The sequence below is a fragment of the Dermochelys coriacea genome, chromosome 1, assembly GCF_009764565.3.
Source record: "Dermochelys coriacea isolate rDerCor1 chromosome 1, rDerCor1.pri.v4, whole genome shotgun sequence".
NCBI classification, from domain to species: domain Eukaryota; kingdom Metazoa; phylum Chordata; order Testudines; family Dermochelyidae; genus Dermochelys; species Dermochelys coriacea.
In genome coordinates, this window is record NC_050068.2 from 354,352,439 (window position 1) to 354,371,868 (window position 19,430).

General features: G+C 45.8%; 1 protein-coding gene across 4 annotated transcripts in view; it reads right to left on the minus strand.

Moving 5' to 3' along the window:
- GOLGB1 (golgin B1) overlaps positions 1–19,430 on the minus strand; it is a 109,060-nt gene that overhangs the window by 73,510 nt on the left and 16,120 nt on the right. For 3 of the 4 annotated variants that reach the window (XM_038401184.2, XM_043500487.1, XM_038401174.2), the window contains exons 2-10: positions 18,453–18,549; positions 17,631–17,777; positions 16,971–17,126; positions 7,826–7,984; positions 7,067–7,189; positions 6,464–6,577; positions 4,261–4,672; positions 1,540–1,655; positions 1,133–1,247 (exon numbers count right to left, since the gene is read on the minus strand). In XM_038401184.2, the coding sequence (XP_038257112.1) occupies positions 1,133–1,247; positions 1,540–1,655; positions 4,261–4,672; positions 6,464–6,577; positions 7,067–7,189; positions 7,826–7,984; positions 16,971–17,126; positions 17,631–17,777; positions 18,453–18,542 (1,432 nt within the window). In that variant the 5' untranslated portion in view covers positions 18,543–18,549. Of the gene's footprint in view, positions 1–1,132; positions 1,248–1,539; positions 1,656–4,260; positions 4,673–6,463; positions 6,578–7,066; positions 7,190–7,825; positions 7,985–16,970; positions 17,127–17,630; positions 17,778–18,452; positions 18,550–19,070; positions 19,202–19,430 lie in introns of all 4 variants that reach the window. The other variant, XM_043500478.1, reaches the window with a different exon arrangement.

Here is a 19,430-nt window from a genome sequence, read left to right on the forward strand (position 1 = left end):
TAAAGCCTATCAAACACGAAATTGGGAAGATAGATGATGCCACAGTTGCCATTATGGAGGATAATGCTATGACAGGAACTGTTCGTGGAAGAACAGTGGCAGTAGGAAATTGAATCACCAGAAACATACATAACTTCAAATTTCTGTGTGGCTTAGTCTTGTGGCATGACATACTGTTTGAAATAAATGTTATAAGCAAGAGACTCCAAGGTGTTGACCTTGACATATCTGGAGCAATGGAACAACTGGACAAAGCAAAGTCATACCTACAGTCTTACTGGTCAGATGAGGGATTTCAAAACTTTCTGAAGAGTGCACAGAAGTTGGCAGAGGAACTTCACACTGAAGCTATTTTCCCACCCATTCAAGAATACAAGAGTCATGGAAGAAGACGACATTTTGATTCGAGGCACGGGATAATCCCATAAGAGCCCAAATAACAATTCAAAAGTTGAATTCTTTAACCAGGTGCTAGATTGTGCAATACAGTCAGTTGAATGTTTCACGCAGCTCAAGGAACACAGCAGTATATTTGGGATGTTGTATGATATTCCAAAACTCCTCACTATACCTGAAGACCACCTATACCAGCAATTCATGGCACTAGAGACAGTGTTGACACATGATGACATGCACGATATTGATGCGAGTGATTTAGGTGATGAACTGAAAGCCCTTTCAAGATACATTTCAGCAGGATCAACTCCAAAGGCTGTTCTGGAATAAATGTGCACAAATAAGATGACCACCCTCTTTTACCTGGCCTCCCATGTGATCTGATCATCCTCACATTCGCCCTATCCTTTCCTTATCCAAGCCCCATGTTCTCTCCTTCTGCCATCCTGATCTTTACTTAGATTACCTTCTCCAATCATTACTTGCTATCACAAAGATAAAACCTGTGCTTTAATCATTCCAGCAGGTTGGCCCACTAGTTTGGGAATCTTTTTTACTCTCTGCTCACGGGCTGAAATTTAAATGGTTTCTCTTGCCCTCAGAATTAAATTCCAATTATAGTTTCTGGAAAGGATTAGAGAGCAGTTCTGAAATCCTCAGCAGGGAGTGCTGATTAATCCAGTAATCATGGGCATGTTTATTAGCTGAAAATAGGCAGAAGGAAGTGTAATTATACCATTTTCAGCCTTCAGCCCCTCCAAGCCTGCAGTGGGTAGGAGTAAAGTCTTCTTCTCATCCTCCTGCTCCACCATATTTTTCTGCAGAGGTATTTCATCCTGCTCAGAGACTGGCTGGAGAGCAGAAAGACAGAAAGTTACCAACAGCTTTCCCACAGGTATTAGCCCTCTTTCTTTCAGTTACACTTTCTACAAATCTATTAGTAACTTCTAAATTCCCCCGACTGACCCATACTAGTTTACTTCCTTTGCAGGCAGTTTCATAAAACATTTGCCCAGACTGGAGAAGTTCGCAAAGAGACCCTGTATTAACCTTCTCAGCAAATTTGATCAAGAGAAGGTATTTCCATATTCTGCGCTATCTTTTTGATTCTTAAGATATGAGAGAGTTTTAGGTTACAATTACCTTTAGAGATTGTACTTGTTCCTCTGATTGAGAGACCTGTATCACTGGCTCAGACTTCAACAATTTTAGCTCAGTCTGGCAATGGACGAACTCCTTGGATTTTTGCGTGAGCTCATCTAAGAGAAAAAATTAAACATAAGTATACACATCTCTATTTGTGTGCCTGAGTAGATCTATTTTAGATGTATTCACACTGGAATATGCAAACTTTCACCTCTCAGTCAGTGCTTCTACTCTGGCCCCAACCGGTACCTGCAGGAAGTCCATATCACCTGACAGTTCTATATGAAATAAATGAATCTAGTTCCAGTTCTTAGTGGATATGAGAGAACATCACAGAAAATACCACAATAGTTTGCCAACCAAGGGATCAGGGAATGCCCTCTCAATAGAGAAGTGCAGGACTGAACAGACAAGGAGATGGAACATTCCTCTTTAGAGGATTTAGACACATTGTAAAGGAAGATTGCAGAATGGCTACAAGTATAAGTCTGTATTATCTATCTAGACATTTCACCCATGCTCACTTATTGCCATGAAAGGGAAAATTACGATCATCTTGTCTGATCTCCTGCATAGCAAAACCATTCCGCCCCCCACCCCCATCAAGCAATTCCTGCACCAAGCCCATAACCTCCAGTTGGGCTAAAGTATAAGTATCTTTTAGAAATATATATCATCTTGATTTAAAATGATGTCAAGTGATGGGGAATCTAGCACATCCCTAGGTAAGTTGTACCAGCAATTCATTACCCTCACTGTTAAAATACATACTTCATTTCTAGTCTGAATTTGTCTAGTTTCAATTTACAGCCATGGGATCTTGTTCTGCCCTTGTCTACTAGATTAAAAAGCCCTCTAATATCAGAAATCTTCTCCTAATGTAGGTACCATGCTCATCGGGATATTATACAGGAGGATCTGGATGACCTTGTAAACTGGAGTAATAGTAATAGGATGAAATTTAATAGTGAGAAGTGTAAGGTTATGCATTTAGGGATTAATAACAAGAATTTTAGTTATAAGTTGGGGACGCATCACTTAGAAGTAACGGAAGAGGAGAAGGACCTTGGAGTATTGGTTGATCATAGGATGACTATGAGCTGCCAATGTGATATGGCTGTGAAAAAAGCTAATGCTGTTTTGGGATGCATCAGGAGAGGCATTTCCAGTAGGGATAAGGAGGTTTTAGTACCATTATACAAGGCACTGGTGAGACCTCACCTAGAATAGTGTGTGCAGTTCTGGTCTCCCATGTTTAAAAAGGATGAATTCAAACTGGAGCAGGTACAGAGAAGGGCTACTAGGATGATCCGAGGAATGGAAAACTTGTCTTATGAAAGGAGACTTAAGGAGCTTGGCTTGTTTAGCCTAACTAAAAGAAGGTTGAGGGGAGATATGATTGCTCTCTATAAATATATCAGAGGGATAAATACAGGAGAGGGAGAGGAATTATTTAAGCTCAGCACCAATGTGGACACAAGAACAAATGGGTATAAACTGGCCACCAGGAAGTTTAGACTTGAAATTAGACAAAAGTTTCTAACCATCACAGGAGTGAAGTTTTGGAATAGCCTTCCAAGGGAAGCAGTGGGGGCAAAAGATCTATCTGGTTTTAAGATTCTACTTGATAAGTTTATGGGGGAGATGGTATGATGGGATAATGTGATTTTGGTAAGTAATTGATCTTTAAATATTCAGGTAAATAGGATTAATCCCCTGAGATGGGATATTAGATGGATGGGATCCGAGTTACCCAGGGAAGAATTTTCTGTAGTATCTGGCTGGTGAATCTTGCCCATATGCTCCGGCTTTAGCTGATCGCCATATTTGGGGTCGGAAAGGAATTTTCCTCCAGGGCAGATTGGAGAGGCCCTGGAGGTTTTTCGCCTTCCTCTGTAGCATGGGGCACAAGTCACTTGAGGGAGGCTTCTCTGCTCCTTGAAGTCTTTAAACCACGATTTGAGGACTTCAATAGCTGAGGCATAGGTGAGGTTTTTCGTAGGAGTGGGTGGGTGAGATTCTGTGGCCTGCGCCGTGCAGGAGGTCGGACTAGATGATCAGAATGGTCCCTTCTGACCGTAGTATCTATGAATCTATGTCACCCCTTAACTTTTTCTGGGATAAACTAAATAGATTGAGCTTCTCTAGTCTCCCAAGAAAAAACTGGTTTACAATGAGATGTCACCAATGTGAAATCTAGTCAATTTAAACAATGAGTTAAAAGTAGTTTCAAGTATTATCCATCTCCCTCTGTCCTACTGCCAATTTTTGTTGCTTTAGGATTACATTTTCCCATATTTCCAAAAAGAGTAATTGACTGTTCCAGGAAAACAATAAAACCGACTACACAAAATAAAAACTGGAAAAAAAAAGATTTTTTCTCTGATCTCTGTTATAAATCACCTTAATTATCAGCTGCAACAATAATCTGTTAAATACTTTCAGAGAGAAGAGGGATTGCTAAATTTAGGATATCCTTTAAATCATTTTTATCAAATTAATATGCAAACTTCACTAAAATAAAAAAAAAATACAGCTCTGAAAGGCTAAAACAAAACTAAGGATTCCCATTAGCCTGGGAGCCAGGAAAGGTTTATTCTTCCTCTTGTCATATAAGATATTACCCGCCCTTTGCTAGAGAATTGCCATTAAAAAAAGCACACAAATCTGAACCACACAGAGAGGCTCCCGAGGTGCTGAGTCGATCCACTTGCTGACCTTGCAGGTGTTGTATGGTAGCAGAGTTTTCAGTAGACTGCACCAGCAGCCGATCAATATCCCGCAGCAGCTGATCATTCTGAGCAATGAGGCCATCGTGGCTAGATCGCAGCTCTTGCTCAGCCATCTGGAGGTAAGCAATATGCAGTTTTTGCTCTTCTACCTCCAGCTTGTGTTTCTGGTCCTGAGCTCTACATTCAGATTCCAGTTCAGCCCGAGTTCTTCCTGCCTGCTCCAGCTGCTCTGAGAGATACCGCACCTCCTCCTGTAAGCGATGGAAGGACAGCTTCTTCTCAGTCAATTCCAGCTCCATCTTCTCCACGAGGTTTCGAGACTCCTCTCTCTCTGCATCCAACATGTTCTTTAAAGAGCTCAGCTCTGCCTCCATCCTCTGACATTGGTCCAAGAGAATCTGGAAAAGGAGATGGGGAGAGACTCAACCAGAAGGAAAAACAATTGATTCCTGCTTCAGACCCTAAGGCACTGGGCAAAAATGGGCCCATGCTAAGTACACAACTTAAAGAGGCAATTTCAACTAGCCAAGTGACAAGACATGAGAGGAAAGGAACAACACCTGGTGGGGATTCTAAACCTCCACAGGAAGAAACACTGTCTTGTGACTCCTAAGGGAATATCAAAACTCTGCTGAGAGACATCAGAACTCTGAACTAGAGTGAAGAAAAAGAGAAACTGTAAGCTGAAATTAACATCCAACACATTCTCCTTCTAGGACACTCCAGCACTGAGAACATAACTTCCGCTTAAACAGAAAGGTTAGATAATTGCTTGCTTAGAATTGCTGTTGTCTGAAGATACAAATGCAACCGATTCCCAGCCCTAGCAAAAAGCCAGGTGGAAACACCTTAAAAATCAAAGTTCTAAGGCATTCAGGGCAGCAGGAGTGATTCTTGCTTGCCCTGACTCCCAAGCACCAGACTAGCATGACTGGCACTGCAATGACCTTTGTATCACAAATGCCAGCTCCTTTGGAGTGAGAGGTAGGCATTGCAAAGGTACAGGTTTGTCAGTGAGGAAACATTGGGAGGCACAACCTACTCTCAGACAGTAGGGCCAATGTACTGCTCAGAGAGCTCAGCCCCTCAGTTCTGTGAACAACTCTGCCCCAGCAGGAGCAAGAACCTTCCACACACCTCCCTTAATTCTAGGATGACTTGGATGTATGGGAGGGAGGGGACTGAACTGGTTGAAGCAAACAAAATCATTTTCTCTCTCCATGAAGTTTCCCTTGCCTGAAATATCATTATCCTACCAGTGCTTCAGGAGAAAACATGACAGAGGAGAACTGAATTTCTAATGTAAAAACTATTGCAAAACCAACCCTTTCAGGCCTCTTTAAAAGAGAAGCATAATGGCACAAAAAGCATTTTTTTCTTTTTGCGTTACTTTAATTTTGTCCCCTAAATTACATAATAAAGTGACAGACTGCAAAAACCTGTACTAGTCAAATATCTTTCCCACACTGCAAGAGCCACTAAAATAGGCAATAACCCTATTCACCTTCTTAAATCTATAAGAAAGTAGAGAGAAACTGGCTCAGCTCTGAGTCAGGTAAGAACTTGCATGCTTGAGTTTGAGGCAGCTCACCTATGAGCCAGTCACTTTCTATTCCCCCAAAACATTAAGACGAATAAGGTCAGATCCTACCCACTACTAGAGTTCCTATGAGCTTCCAATGGCTGACAGGGGAAGTTGGAAGTGGCCAAATTCTTCACAGTTCCTAAAAACTATTTAAAAACAAAATAAAACAAAAACATGGAGGTGGTAATATTATATATTCCCCAAAAGCCCCAGCACATTTTGTCTGGAACTAGACATTCTGAGGATTCTACAGCAAGCATAAAAATGAGTCAGGTGGCCCTATACCTGAGGTAACAGGGCTCAACAACTCAGTCACAGAGCTGCGCCACCAATTCTGGTCAGAAAAGATTGCTAATTAAGGCACTAAGGGTCACCACACGCCCAGTGCAGTGCCAAAAACAAAAATGCACTCTCTTCAGGCGCTGGCAGCGTTGAACTTCAAGCTCAAGGAATTCTCAGTTTCTCTCATGCTAGAGATATGGCCCCTGTAGTAGGGAGCTATGTCAGGTGCTAGGCTTTTGATGAGACAATTGCACTTGTTAACAGTAAAGGAACACAAGAGAATAGAGCACGGCTATAGTACATTGAAAGAATGAGGAGGTACCTTGTTCTGTTCTTCCGCACCATGTAATTCCTGCTGCAGCAGTTCCACCACCTGAGTTCGTCCTAGCAGAGCCGCTTCCTGTTCCTCCAGCTTTCTCTGCAGTGTCCTCAGGTTCTATGTGAGACACACAAAGTGCTGCATCATCTACATCAGAAGCTGAGAGGACAGTAGCAGCCCAAAGCACAGGAGGGCTAGTTACACGGGAGGATCCCAACCCAGCCATACCCCAACTCTATCTTAGGTACTTATATAGCTCCCATTACTTTAGTATCTAAGAACTCTTACTCGTCAGTGTATTTATCCTGCCAACACCCCTATGAGGTAGGGAAATACTATTATTCCCATTTCTACAGACCCAGAACTGAGGCACAGAGACACTAGTGATTTACCCCCTAGTCACACAGGAAGTCTATGATAGAGCAGGGAACTGAACCCAGGTCTCAGGATAGCATCCTAATCACTGAACCACCTTCCTCTCAACTCCCACAGAGTTCCTTTGTTAGCCTGCACACATCTCTGAGTTGCAAATCCCACTGAACCCATGCAATTTTCCCTTCTCATGTTCTACAAAAAGCAGGGGGCTGTCAAACCCATCAAACACACCTGCTGCATCTCAGCTTCCAGATCTGATCGGGCCACTACTTGGTGTAATTCAGCATGGTGTTGGTGAACCTGCTCTTCTAGGAGAGCATCCTTCTCACAAATCACCTCCTGCAGGGAGCTCAGCTGTAAGCCATAATACATAGCATAAGAAATGTCACTTGGCTAACCGAGAAAAAGCAGAAATTCCAAAGACAGTACAAAGAACTGAGACCTATTCTGGGAGTGTCAGGCACACAGACCATCAGGAGTTTTTCATCCTACTTTTTGTGGAGCGTGTTACGGGTGAGAATAGATTTGAACCAGAAGCCAAGATGTCCTGAGTAGTACAAGGCTCTGTGATAGCCATGCCAACTCAAAGAGATGATTTCACTTATTCTTACATATTTATTGACAACATTTCAGACTCTGGAAGTGCAAAAAGTGCAGATTACATTTTACATATACCCAGAGTCTAGAAAGCTACAATTTCCATGCAATTACAGAAACATACAGTTTCTGTTGTTGGACTTGTGTTGAATGTCACAATCCATCATTTTAGCCATCAAAACCAAAAGCCTGCAAGTCTAGCTAATATTGTAAAGATTGGTATTAAAAGGCACTATATAAAAAAAAAACAACATACCACAGTGCTCACTCCCCTAGTTGGGACAATAGTTTTCTAACTTACTTTGCCATTTCTTACTCATCTTTCCCTATGAAGTCACTGATTGTTACCAGCAGACAGTAAATATATCAATGGCGAGATATCCATCTCCATACCTGGGCTGCTTGCTTGGTCTGAGTATCTGCCAGGCTCTCTCTAGTTGCAGCCAGCTGCTCCATCAGGTTCCTGACAGTGTCCTCCTGCTCCTGGAGTTTCTGTTTGAGTGCTTCAGCCCCCTCTCTCTGCTCTTCATTGGTCCTCTGATTATTCTGAAGCTGCAAGTGGAGAGAAGAAATCAGAAAGAAGTAGATATTAGTTAATTATATTAGACAGTCTCAGCCAGAGTGCAGCATGCTGTACTGTTATTAGAATCATAGGGTTAGAAGGGACAGCAAGGGTCATCTAGTATAACCCCCTGCCAAGATTCAAGATTTGTTGTGTCTAAACCATCCAAGACAGATGGCTATCCAGCCTCCTTTTGAAAACCTCCAGTGAAGGAACTTCCACAAACTCCACAGGCAGTCTGTTCCATTGTTCTACTGCTCTTATAGTTAGAAAGTTTTTCCTGAAATTTAATCTCAATCTGTTATGCTCTAGTTTGTACCAACAGCCTCTTGTCATGCCCTCTCTGGCATGACAGAACAACTTTTCTCCATCTTTTTATGGCAGCCTTTCAAGTATTTGAAGACTTATGTCCCTCACCTTAAACAAAACATACCCAGTTCCTTCAGCCTTTGCTCATATGGCTTGCACTCCATCCCTTTGATCACCTTTGTCATTTGCCTCTGGATCCTCTCCAGTTTCTCTACATCCTTTCTATGATTGGTGACCAAAAGTGGACACAGTACTCCAGCTGAGGCCTACCCAGTGCCGAGCAGAGCAGTACTATCACCTCCCATGATTTGCATGCTATGCCTCTGTTAATGCAACCTAAAATTGCATTTGCTTTTCTTGTACCAGCATCGCACTGTTGACTCATGTTGAGGTTGTGATCTACCACAAGTCCCAGACCCTTCCCAACAATGCTGCTGCCAAACCAGTTATCCCCCATTCTGTATTTGTGCATTTGATTTTTTCTTCCCTATGTGTAATACCTTACATTGGTCTTTGTTGAATTACATTGTCGTCTGTAGCCCAGTTCTCCAATTTATCAAGATCCCTCTGAATTTTAGCTCTATCTTCCAAAGTATTGGCAACCCACCCTAGCTTTGTGTCACAGAATCATAGGAAGGCAAGGGACTTCAAGAGATCTTCTAGTTCAGTCCCCTGCATTCAAGGCAGGACTAAGTATTATCTAGACCATTCCTGACATGAGATGATCCAACCTGTTCTTAAAAATCCCCAATGACAGAGATTCCACAACCTCCCTAGGCAATTTATTCCAGTGCTTAACTACCCTGAGAGTGAGGAAGTTTTTCCTAATGTCAAACTACACCCCCTTGTTGCAATTTAAGCCCACTGCATCTTGTCCTATCCTCAAGGTTAAGGAGGACAATTTCTCTCCCTCCTCCTTGTAACAACTTTTATGTACTTGAAAACTTATGTCTACCCTCAGTCTTCTCTTTTCCAGACTAAACAAACCCACTTTTTTCAATATTTCCTCATAGGCATGTTTTCTAGACCTTTAATCATTTTTGTTGCTCTTCTCTGGACTTTTTCCAATTTGTCTACATCTTTCCTGAAATGTGGCACCCAGAACTGGACACAATACTCCAGTTGAGACCTAATCAGTGCCGAGTAGAGCAGAAGAATTACTTCTCGTGTCTTGCTTACAATACTCCTACTAATACGTCCCAGACGGATGTTTGCTTTTTTTTTTTGGAACAGTGTTACACTGTTGACTCATATTTAGAATGCAATCCAATATGATCCTCAGATCCCTTTTTGCAGTATTCCTTCCTAGGCAGTCATTTCCCATTTTGTATGTGTGCAACTGATTGTTCCTTCCTAAGTGGAGTAGTTTGCATTTGTCCTTATTGAATTTCATCCTATTTACTTCAGACCATTTAACCAGTTTGTCCAAATCATTTTGAGTTTTAATCCTATCCTCCAAAGCATTTGCAACCCCTCCCCAGCTCTGGGCCATTACCTAAATCATTAAGATATTAAATAGATCCGGACCCAGAAATGATCCCCGTGGAATCCCACTTCATAGCCTCTTCCAGGTTGTCTGTGGACAACCTATTACTACTCTCTGGGAACCAGGGTTTAAATTCAAGGATTATTTCCCAGATACCCCCCATACCACTTGGAACTCTTGGCTTCAGCCTTGCAGGAGGCGCCAGGATTCCTTCGGGTTTAAAAATATTTACCGGAACTCCTCCGGTGGGTTCCAGCTAGGAACAGTTTTCCAACCAGTTATGCACCCACCATATAGTAGCTCTATCTAGGTTGTATTTCCCTAGTTTGTGTATGAGAAGGTCACGTGAGTATCAAAAGCCAAAGTCAAAATATATCACATCTGCCGCTTCCACAAGGCTTGCTACTCTGTGCTAAAGAAAGCTACTAGGTTGCTTTGATATAATTTGTTCTTGATAAATCCATGCTATTACCCAGAAGATAATAAGGTGATAAGTGTCTGCAAATTGATTGCTTAATTATTTGCTCCATTATCTTTTCCGGTACTGAAGTTAAAAACTTACTGGTCTGTAATTCCCCGGGTTGTTCTTATTCCCCTCTTTATAGATTAGCAGTATATTTTCCTTTTTCCAGTCCTCTGGAATATCACCCATTTTCCACAGAACTAAAAATTAATGGTAGGTTAGGTGCCAATGATTAGGACTTGATCACATTTATAATGTGTAAATAAAATAAAGTCCAGACCAGTGTAGCGGGGCGGTCACGCCACTCCGGCTCGGAAAGGGGTAAAAGCCAGCCCTTTTACAAAGGCAGCCGCAAGTGTGGCCACACCCAATTAGGGTCTAGCTGGCCCTGATAAAAGGGTCGGGAGCTAGGCAGGGGGAGTCTCACTCCGGTGGTGGAGTGGGAAGGACCTGGCTGCTGGCTAGAGAAGGGTATCTCAAACAGAGTAGTGCTGGGGAAGGACAGGCAGAGCTGGGGAGCTCTGGACAGGCAAGTCCCCAGGTTGAGGCCAGGTTAAAAGGGCCTGTGGTGGTACTGAGGCTGAAACGGTGCAGCCAGACCAGGAAAAGGAAGCAGGTCCAAACCCCCTTACCAACGATGAGCAGCCATTTCAGACTACAGTTTGCCCCTGAGAAAAGGGTCTAGATGAAGACCTGCAGTTGGTCACTGAGGCAAGGTGGACTTTCCCAGGGAGAGGAGGATCCCTGAGTGTGGGGGCACTGCTGTGGGGCAGTACTCCAGAGAAGGGGCACCGCAGGCCGGGAGGGACATGGGGCCTGAACTAAAGGGTGGTACCTGAAGAAAGGAAGAAGCAGGCAGCAGCAAGGGAGACACTGGCCAGCAGAAGGCGCTCTGAAGCTGGAAGAGCTAATTCCTAAACCAACCAGCAGGAGGCGCTGCGCCGGTGAGTGCTCTGCCGTGCTACATATGGTGGAGAATGCAGGTATAATCGGTCACCCCGATACAAGGGGAAGGAGAAGGACTGGGAATAATTGTCTGGAGGGAACTAGAGATAGGGACGACGGATCCTGGTTATGCGGAGGTGTTCTTTGCTGAGGTTTCCTGCGCCGTTCCATGCTGGGCTCCAGAGTCAGGTCACTGGAGGAAAGGGGCAGTCTGACAGCACGAGAGGCTTGAGAGACTTGTGCATGAGGTCAGGGAAACTCAGCAGAGGCATTGTGAGGGCGCAGTGAGCCCTGCAGGAACAGTTGGGGCAGCTGGCAGAGGAACAGGAGGCCCTGGTAAAACTCCTCAGAAGGGAGTTTCGGAGGAGCCGTGGAGAAGGGCGTGAGAAGCCGAGTGCCAGGGCCAGGAGGCTTGTGGCGGAGCGCAAGGCTTGCTACATGTGCGGACGGTGTGGACATTTAAAAAGGGATTGTCCCTATTAGAATGGGGGCAGGGCGCCTCACCCAGAGCAGGGAAAGGGGCAAGTCCCTAAGACAGCCCGCCTGGTGAGGAGAACCAGGGGGCGATGGATATGTTGGGCCTGTGGATGAAAAAGGACACCTGCAGGGGGAATGCCCAGGCAGGTGGACCCCAGCAAGAAGTGGGGGACCTGGGACAGACTCCGAGAGGCCCAAGGCAGCAAAGGGGCGGAGAGTCTGCTTTGGCTGCCATGAGCAGGGCCATATAAAGAGAGACTGCCCCCTCACGGGAGGGTGGCTGAGGAAGAAGGGGCTGGAGGACCAAGAAGAGTCTAAGGCAAGCAGGAGGGATGCTGTGGTGATGGCGGTAGACCTGCCTGGGAGCCATCCCAGAGAGACTGATGAAGAGGAGACTGGGACAGAGTGGGCCCAACAAGAGGCCAGGACCCAGACTGTCACGGAGCAGGCCACAACATGGACCCAGACCCTCAAGGAAGAGGTGTCGGGAGACACTGGCCTGCGTGCGTGGCGGGAGGCTGAAAAGCAGGCCTGCCGTGAAGCGGAGGTGAATGCCAAGGACATGACCAGGGAACGGGAGGCAGTGGTAGACTAACAAGAACGTCTGCGTAAGAAGCTGGCCGAAGCCGAGAAGAGGCAAGAACGCTCAGAGGGGCATCCTTCTGGACTGGCGTTAATATCATAGAATCATAGAATATCAGGGTTGGAAGGGACCCCAGAAGGTCATCTAGTCCAACCCCCTGCTCAAAGCAGGACCAAGTCCCAGTTAAATCATCCCAGCCAGGGCTTTGTCAAGCCTGACCTTAAAAACCTCTAAGGAAGGAGATTCTACCACCTCCCTAGGTAACGCATTCCAGTGTTTCACCACCCTCTTAGTGAAAAAGTTTTTCCTAATATCCAATCTAAACCTCCCCCATTGCAACTTGAATATGACTTTTTTATGTTTATGTTATGAAAAAATATGACTTTTTTATGTTTATTAACAGGCCCAGATCATGGCAGGTAGAACTCACCAGATCGAGGCTCCTCTGCACCTGCTCGAGACCTGCCTTTGATGAGCCAATCGTCGAGATATGGGAAAATCTGGACCTCTCAACATCTCAGGGAAGTGGCTGTTGACGCCATGCGTTTCGTGAACACCTTAGAGCCGAAGACAGGCTAAAGGGCAGCACCGTGAACTGAGAAGGGCATCCGCCCACCATAGAATCATAGAATATCAGGGTTTGAAGGGACCTCAGGAGGTCATCTAGTCCAACCCCCTGCTCAGAGTAGAGCTAATCCCCAACTAAATCATCCCAGCCGGGGCTTTGTCAAGCCTGACCTTAAAAACTTCTAAGGAAGGAGATTCCACCACCTCCCTAGGTAACGCATTCCAGTGTTTCACCATCCTCCTAGTGAAAAAGTTTTTCCTAATATCCAACCTAAACCTCCCCCACTGCAATTGAGACCATTAGTCCTCGTTCTGTCATCTGCTACCACTGAGAACAGTCTAGATCCATCCTCTTTGGAACCCCCTTTCAGGTAGTTGAAAGCAGCTATCAAATCCCCCCTTATTCTTCTCTCCTGCAGACTAAACAATCCCAGTTCCCTCAGCCTCTCCTCATAAGTTATGTGCCCCAGACCCCTAATCATTTTTGTTGCCCTCTGCTGAACATTTTCCAGTTTTTCCACATCCTTGTAGCGTGGGGCCCAAAACTGGACACAGTACTCCAGATGAGGCCTCACAAATGTCAAATAGAGGGGAATGATCACATCCCTCAATCCGCTGGCAATGAAGGGAGGAAACACCTGTGACCCAGGAACATAGAAATAAGGATCCCATAAGTTGAGAGCAGCGTTCCACTCTCCAAGATCTAGGGAGGGGATGATGGAGACCAGTGAAACCATGCAGAACTTCAACTTCTTGAGAGACTAGTTGAGGCAACACAGGTCCAGGATGGGTCTGAGGCCTCCTTTTACTTTCGGGATTAGGAAGTACCAGGAGTAGAACCCTTTCCCTTTCATGTCCCGCAGGACCTCCTCTACCACTCCAGGCACAGAAGGTTCTCGACCTCCTGAACGAGGAGTTGCTCGTGAGAAGAGTTCCTGAAGAGGGACGGGGAAGAGGGGGGACAGGGGTGGCCGAAAATTGCAGGGTACTGACTGGGACATCACTCTTGAGCAGGCCATCAAAACAAGCGTTTCTGACCTCTGGACTGTTTAGCCGGACCAAACTGCACAGGTGAGCGGGAGGTAGAAAGGCGGCAACAGCTAAACCCAGTGTCTCTGTCCCTTCTTCTAGCAGACCCCGGATGAGGTTGCCATGGCTTTGGAGGCAGCTGAAACTGCTTACGTGCTGACTGCAGCATGTGCCTGCCCAGTGAGCGAAGTGTGGATCTGGTGTCCTTCAGCCCATGCAGCCCCACAGCTGTTTGGTCAAAGAACAGACCATTCCCGTCGAATTGGAAGTCTTGGTTGGAGGTCTGCATCTCCTGGGAGCATCTGGTGGTTTGAAGCCAGGAGCTGCGCCTCATCACCACCGCGGATACTACCACCTTGGCCGTAGAGTCCGCCACATCCCATGCCATTTGCAGGGAGCACCAGGTCATCGAAGTGCCTTCCTACACCAGAGTATCAAACCCTTGGGCCAAGTCCTACAGAAGGGACTCCTTAAACTTACGGAAGGAGTCCCATAAAGCTGTAACAGCCCAAGAGGGCCTAGTGATTTGCCACCCAAAACTGTAAACTGGCAGTGGAATAAATTTTCCTCCCAAACAAGTCCAGTTATTTGGCCTCTTTATTTTTCAGGGTCAGTCCAGCTCGACCCCGCTTTTCCTTTCTGTTGGCTGCCAAGACCACCAGTGAGCTGGGGGAGAGGGTGGGTGTACAGATAATCAAAACTTTTGGTTGGTACAAAGTATTTCTTTTCGGCCTGTTTTGAGGTGGGAGGGATGGAGTAAGAGGTTTGCCAGGTGGACTTGGCAATTTTGAGGACCCCGTCATGCACCCGGTAGTGTGTCGGGATAGAGGCTGAAAGGGCGTTGAATAGGGTGTCTGTTGGCTCAGCCATCTCCTCCACTTCCAGGCCCAAGTTCTTGGCTGCTCAACGAAGCAGGGCTCAGTGGTCCTTAAAGTCATCCAGCGGACTGGCCCTAGAGAGACCTGCAACCACCTAGTCTGGGGACAAAGACAAGGACTGCACTGCACTGCAGGTGGGAGGCCCTGGTCCTCCTCCACAGGGGAGGGTGTCTTAGGAGTGGTCACAACCTCTTCAACCTCGGTCTCTGGGCATTCTTCCCACACTGAGCCCAGTGCCATTGGTGCCTGCAGCTGCTGCTCCAAGGCAGCAGCCAACAAGTGGAGCGATGGCTGCATAGCCATGACCAGAACTCCCCATGCGTTCCAACAAGGCCACTGCACAGGCCATTGACCTGGCTGCCACTGCACTGGTGCTGCGGTCTCGGTCACCCAGTCATAGAATCATAGAAGATTGGGGTTGGAAGAGACCTTAGTGGGTCATCTAGTCCAATCCCCTGCTCAAAGCAGGACCAACACCAACTAAATCATCCCAGCCAGGGCTTTGTCAAGCCAGGCCTTAAAAACCTCTAAAGACGGAGATTCCACCACCTCCCTAGATCATGCATTCCAGTGCTTCACCACCCTCCTAGTGAAATAGCATTTCCTAATACCCAACCTAGACCTCCCCCACTGCAACTTGAGACCATTACTTCTTGTTCTGTCATCTGCCACCACTGAGAACAGCTGAGCTCCATCCTCTTTGGAACCCCCCTTCAGGTAGTTGAAGGCTGCTATCAAATCCCCCACACATACACTCTTCTCTTCTGCAGACTAAATAAGCCCAGTTCCCTCAGCCTCTCCTTATAAGTCATGTGCCCCAGCCCTCTGATCATTTGCCCTCCGCTCTCTCCAATTTGTCCACATCCTTTTTGTAGTTGGGGGCCCAAAACAGGATGCAATACTCCAGATGTGGCCTTACCAGTGCCAAATAGAGGGGAATAATCACTTCCCTCGATCTGCTGGCAATGCTCTCACTAATGCAGCCCAGTATGCCAGTTGTGCCATTGGGTTCTAGGTGAGGGGTTAAACCTTCCCTCAGTACCACAGGAACCGCCTTCTGGAGACCACGGAGGGGATGTGGATACTTGGGTCTGCTTCGAGACCACAGATAATGGTAACTGGTGCCTAGTATGGTACTGGTGGCATGGAGACCAGTGTCGGTATTGGGGAGACCGGGGGTGGGACAGAGAATGCTCCCACGATGTAAGCAACCTGAATCAGTGACAAGACGGTGATCACATAAGTATAAAAACCATTAACTCAGCAATAACGATAGCTATATTGTGGGCTAATAAACTCCTCTGCCTATGACCTCAGAACCTATTTAGATCAAGGTATAGTTATCTCAAAACAGGAAGTACTCAAATTACCATCGAATTACTGGTTGACATCTGGGTTCTACCAAGAAAAATTACTGTCTTCCACTCCTGAAACTATGATGCTTACATGTTGAATTTCCCACAGTAAGATATGAAAAAACACATCAGCCTTTGTGGAGTTTCTATCTAACCCCTATCAGCTAGGGGTTGCTAATTTATCTCTATTTTTTTTATCCAGTCTAATGTAACTGTGGATATTCTTGTACACTTCTATAATCCTTTATTAATCTTAAACATTTGGCCTCAATCTGGTGGCAACAAGTTCCATAAGTTAACTATGAGCTAGTAAAAAAATACTTCTAATCAGTTTAAATGTATTGCCTTTCAATTTCACTGATGTCCCCTTGCTCTTGCATCTCTGTCAACCCTGCCTCCTCTGTTCCTATCTGATGGAAACCTATATTTCAGATGAAAGACACAAAGTTTTTTGTCCTGAAGGATAGGTTATTCATGTAGAAATAGCAATAGGCCAGACATAAGGCATGCAAAGGGAAGCAGGCAGGTAAGTGGCTTGCAGAGATCACAGCTAACCTCTCTGAGGGCATCCACACTATGAGGAAGCAGGCCAGACTGGCTCCCACAGAGTAGCCATATTCCTGTTGGAGTGTTTCTAATAGCAGGCACTGTGCCTCTAGGGACAGGGTATTCAGAGAGAAAAGAGGCCATTTAAAAAGAAGATCATGAATAGCAGGAGACATCAGGCACTTAATTGCTCTCCAAATGCAAGAATATTACAATTACAGGAACCTACCCTGAGAGGAAAGGGAACCTAGCAGCTCACTGGCATATTCCAACATCTCTTAGCACCCAGATTCTCAGTACATGCTAGAGCATTTCCTAAAGCCATATATCTTTCCCACCTTCCTGTGATGCAGCTGATCTTCTGGCAGGCTCTTTGCAGGCAACACTGACCCCTGCTCTGTCAGCTCCTCAATGCGTTTATTCAGAGCTGCCAGCTTGGCTTTGGCCTGCAGCTTCAGCTTCTTCAACTTAGCATCTGCAGCCTTCCTCTCTTCCTGTGGAAGAATAGATGCAAAGACTGTACTCAAGGTTCCATTGCACCATCCACATGGACATTAATTTGCCCTGAAGCCGCCAGCTTGCAGTGTTAGGGAATGTCAAACAGATTTAAGTGTCTCCACATCAGAAAGGAGACCCCAAAGAAGCCAGAGACTGAACTCCACAGAAAACAGTAGTAGCACCATCTCAGGGTATGTCTACATTGCAATTTAACAGCTTTTTGGCCCGTGCCAGCTGACTCCAGCTCACAGGGCTCAGGCTAAAGGGCTGGTTAATTGCGGTGTAGACAGTGGAGCCCGGGCTCTAGGACCCTGCAACGTGGAAGTGTCCCAGAGCCCAGGCTCCAGCCACAGCCCAAATGTCCACACTGTAATTAACTAGCCCCTTAGCCCAAGCCCCGTGAATCCAAGTCAGCTGGTACGGGCCAGACCCGGATATCAAATTGCAGCGTAGACATACCTTCAGCCTTACTCCCAGACCCCTGGTGGAAGGAATGGTACCTTGAGTTCAACTTCTTTCTGCTGGAGCTGGGCATCCTTCTCTCGGACCAAATCCTTCAGCTGGACAGCCAGTTGCTCTGTGTGGGCCAGACGCTCCAGTATATCCTTGGGCATCTCGTCCCTGCTCTCCATTCCTGGCTCTGACACCTAGAGAAGGTCAAACAGACACTATGAAAAATTAACTCACTAAAACTAATTCCAAGACCACAGCATAGTGCCCAGAGGGAGACCTGCAACTCTGTTTTTATGTGTTACAGCCTAGCCTAAATGCAGCTCCTCACAAACTTTCCATTTAGTCTAATGAACTAGACTTGGCCAGCTGAAATCAGGAGGAAAGTTCCAGATACTCTCGAAGAATATTAAAAGGAGCATCTCTGCTGTAACAGGACATCAGCAAACTTGAAAGACTTTACACAGCAGAGATACCACTACTCTCTATGCTATCCACTGCCCCTACAGCCAGAGTGCAACATGAGAGGAGGTCCCCATGTGATTCATTAGTCCCCTTCCTCTTATGGAGGATGGTCAGCTCTTCAAAACCCTTCCAGAAACCCCTAGCTCACAGACTCTAGCTTCTTTCCCAGCTCTCAAGTTGATCTTATAGGCTGAGGAGATCATATGGTTCTGCACTGCAGCAGCACTGACTGAAAGGAAGAAGCCATAAATGCAGAGGGAGTGGCAGAGGTGAGGGCCACAAGTTGGGTGAGGTGCAAGGTGACAAGAATCAGGAGACAGTTATTCACAACACTCTAGTTCCTCGGACACCCTGAACCAGCTTTGAGCAGCAACAGTGATAGTTCTGGAATGAGAGAGTGTACTCACAGTGGCAGAGGACTCAACTTGTGCATCACTTCCATCCCCCGACAGCTCCTGCAGAACAGTGTTTGCTAACCCTGATAAGCGGCTCAGCATCTCAGGCCTGCAGCAAAACAGCATAAAAAGAAAGACGACTTTAGGTAAGGGGCAAAAGAGCGAGGGAAAGCAAGTGCATCTCCCTACTGATCTCCAGTACCATGCAACAAGGAACATTTCTTCCCTACTGATAAAGCAGAAGCCAAAGTAAAACCCAAGAAGTAAATAACTGTTATGCTGTGGCTAAGAGGGATAATTCAGACCCTGGCTGTATAAGCAGGGTAATACAGAATAAAAGTAGGGAGGTATTCTTTCCAATGTATAAGACAGACAAAAAATGAACTACAAGAATGATGCAATATCTGAAAAACCTGACTTACAGGAGAGACTAAATAAGTGCAGGGTATGCCCATACTACAAGTGCTTCAGCTGCAGCACTGCCAGAAGCTGGCTACAGTGATCCACACATTCATGACCTCCAGGCTTGTGACCTACAGGAAGGAAGCCATATACCCTGAAAAAACTTCCACCTAGCATTAATATAGCAGCATACGCATTTAGTGACTGAAGTTGTTGAGAAAACATTACCTCAGTGCTCTGATCTTTACACTGACACTTCCAATAGGAACTGGTTAGTATCCCTATTCTCAGTGTGGCGAAATGACAGTGCTGCATCATTCTTATAGCCTATATAATATCCAGACCTTGCAACCATCTGTCTTTGAATAGGAAAAAATGTCATGCGCATCATACTTTGGTTACAAGACACATTAAACCAGTGCTCTTCACTATTTTTGAAGTGGGGGCCACTCTGGCAAAAAACCTTCAATGTGAGAGCCACATGGGGTAGGGCTGAAGGTTCGGAGCATGAGAGGTGGCCCAGAGTAGGGCAAAGGGTGGAGTGTGGGAGTGAGGGCTCAGGCTGGGAGTGAGGGCTCTAGGGTGGAG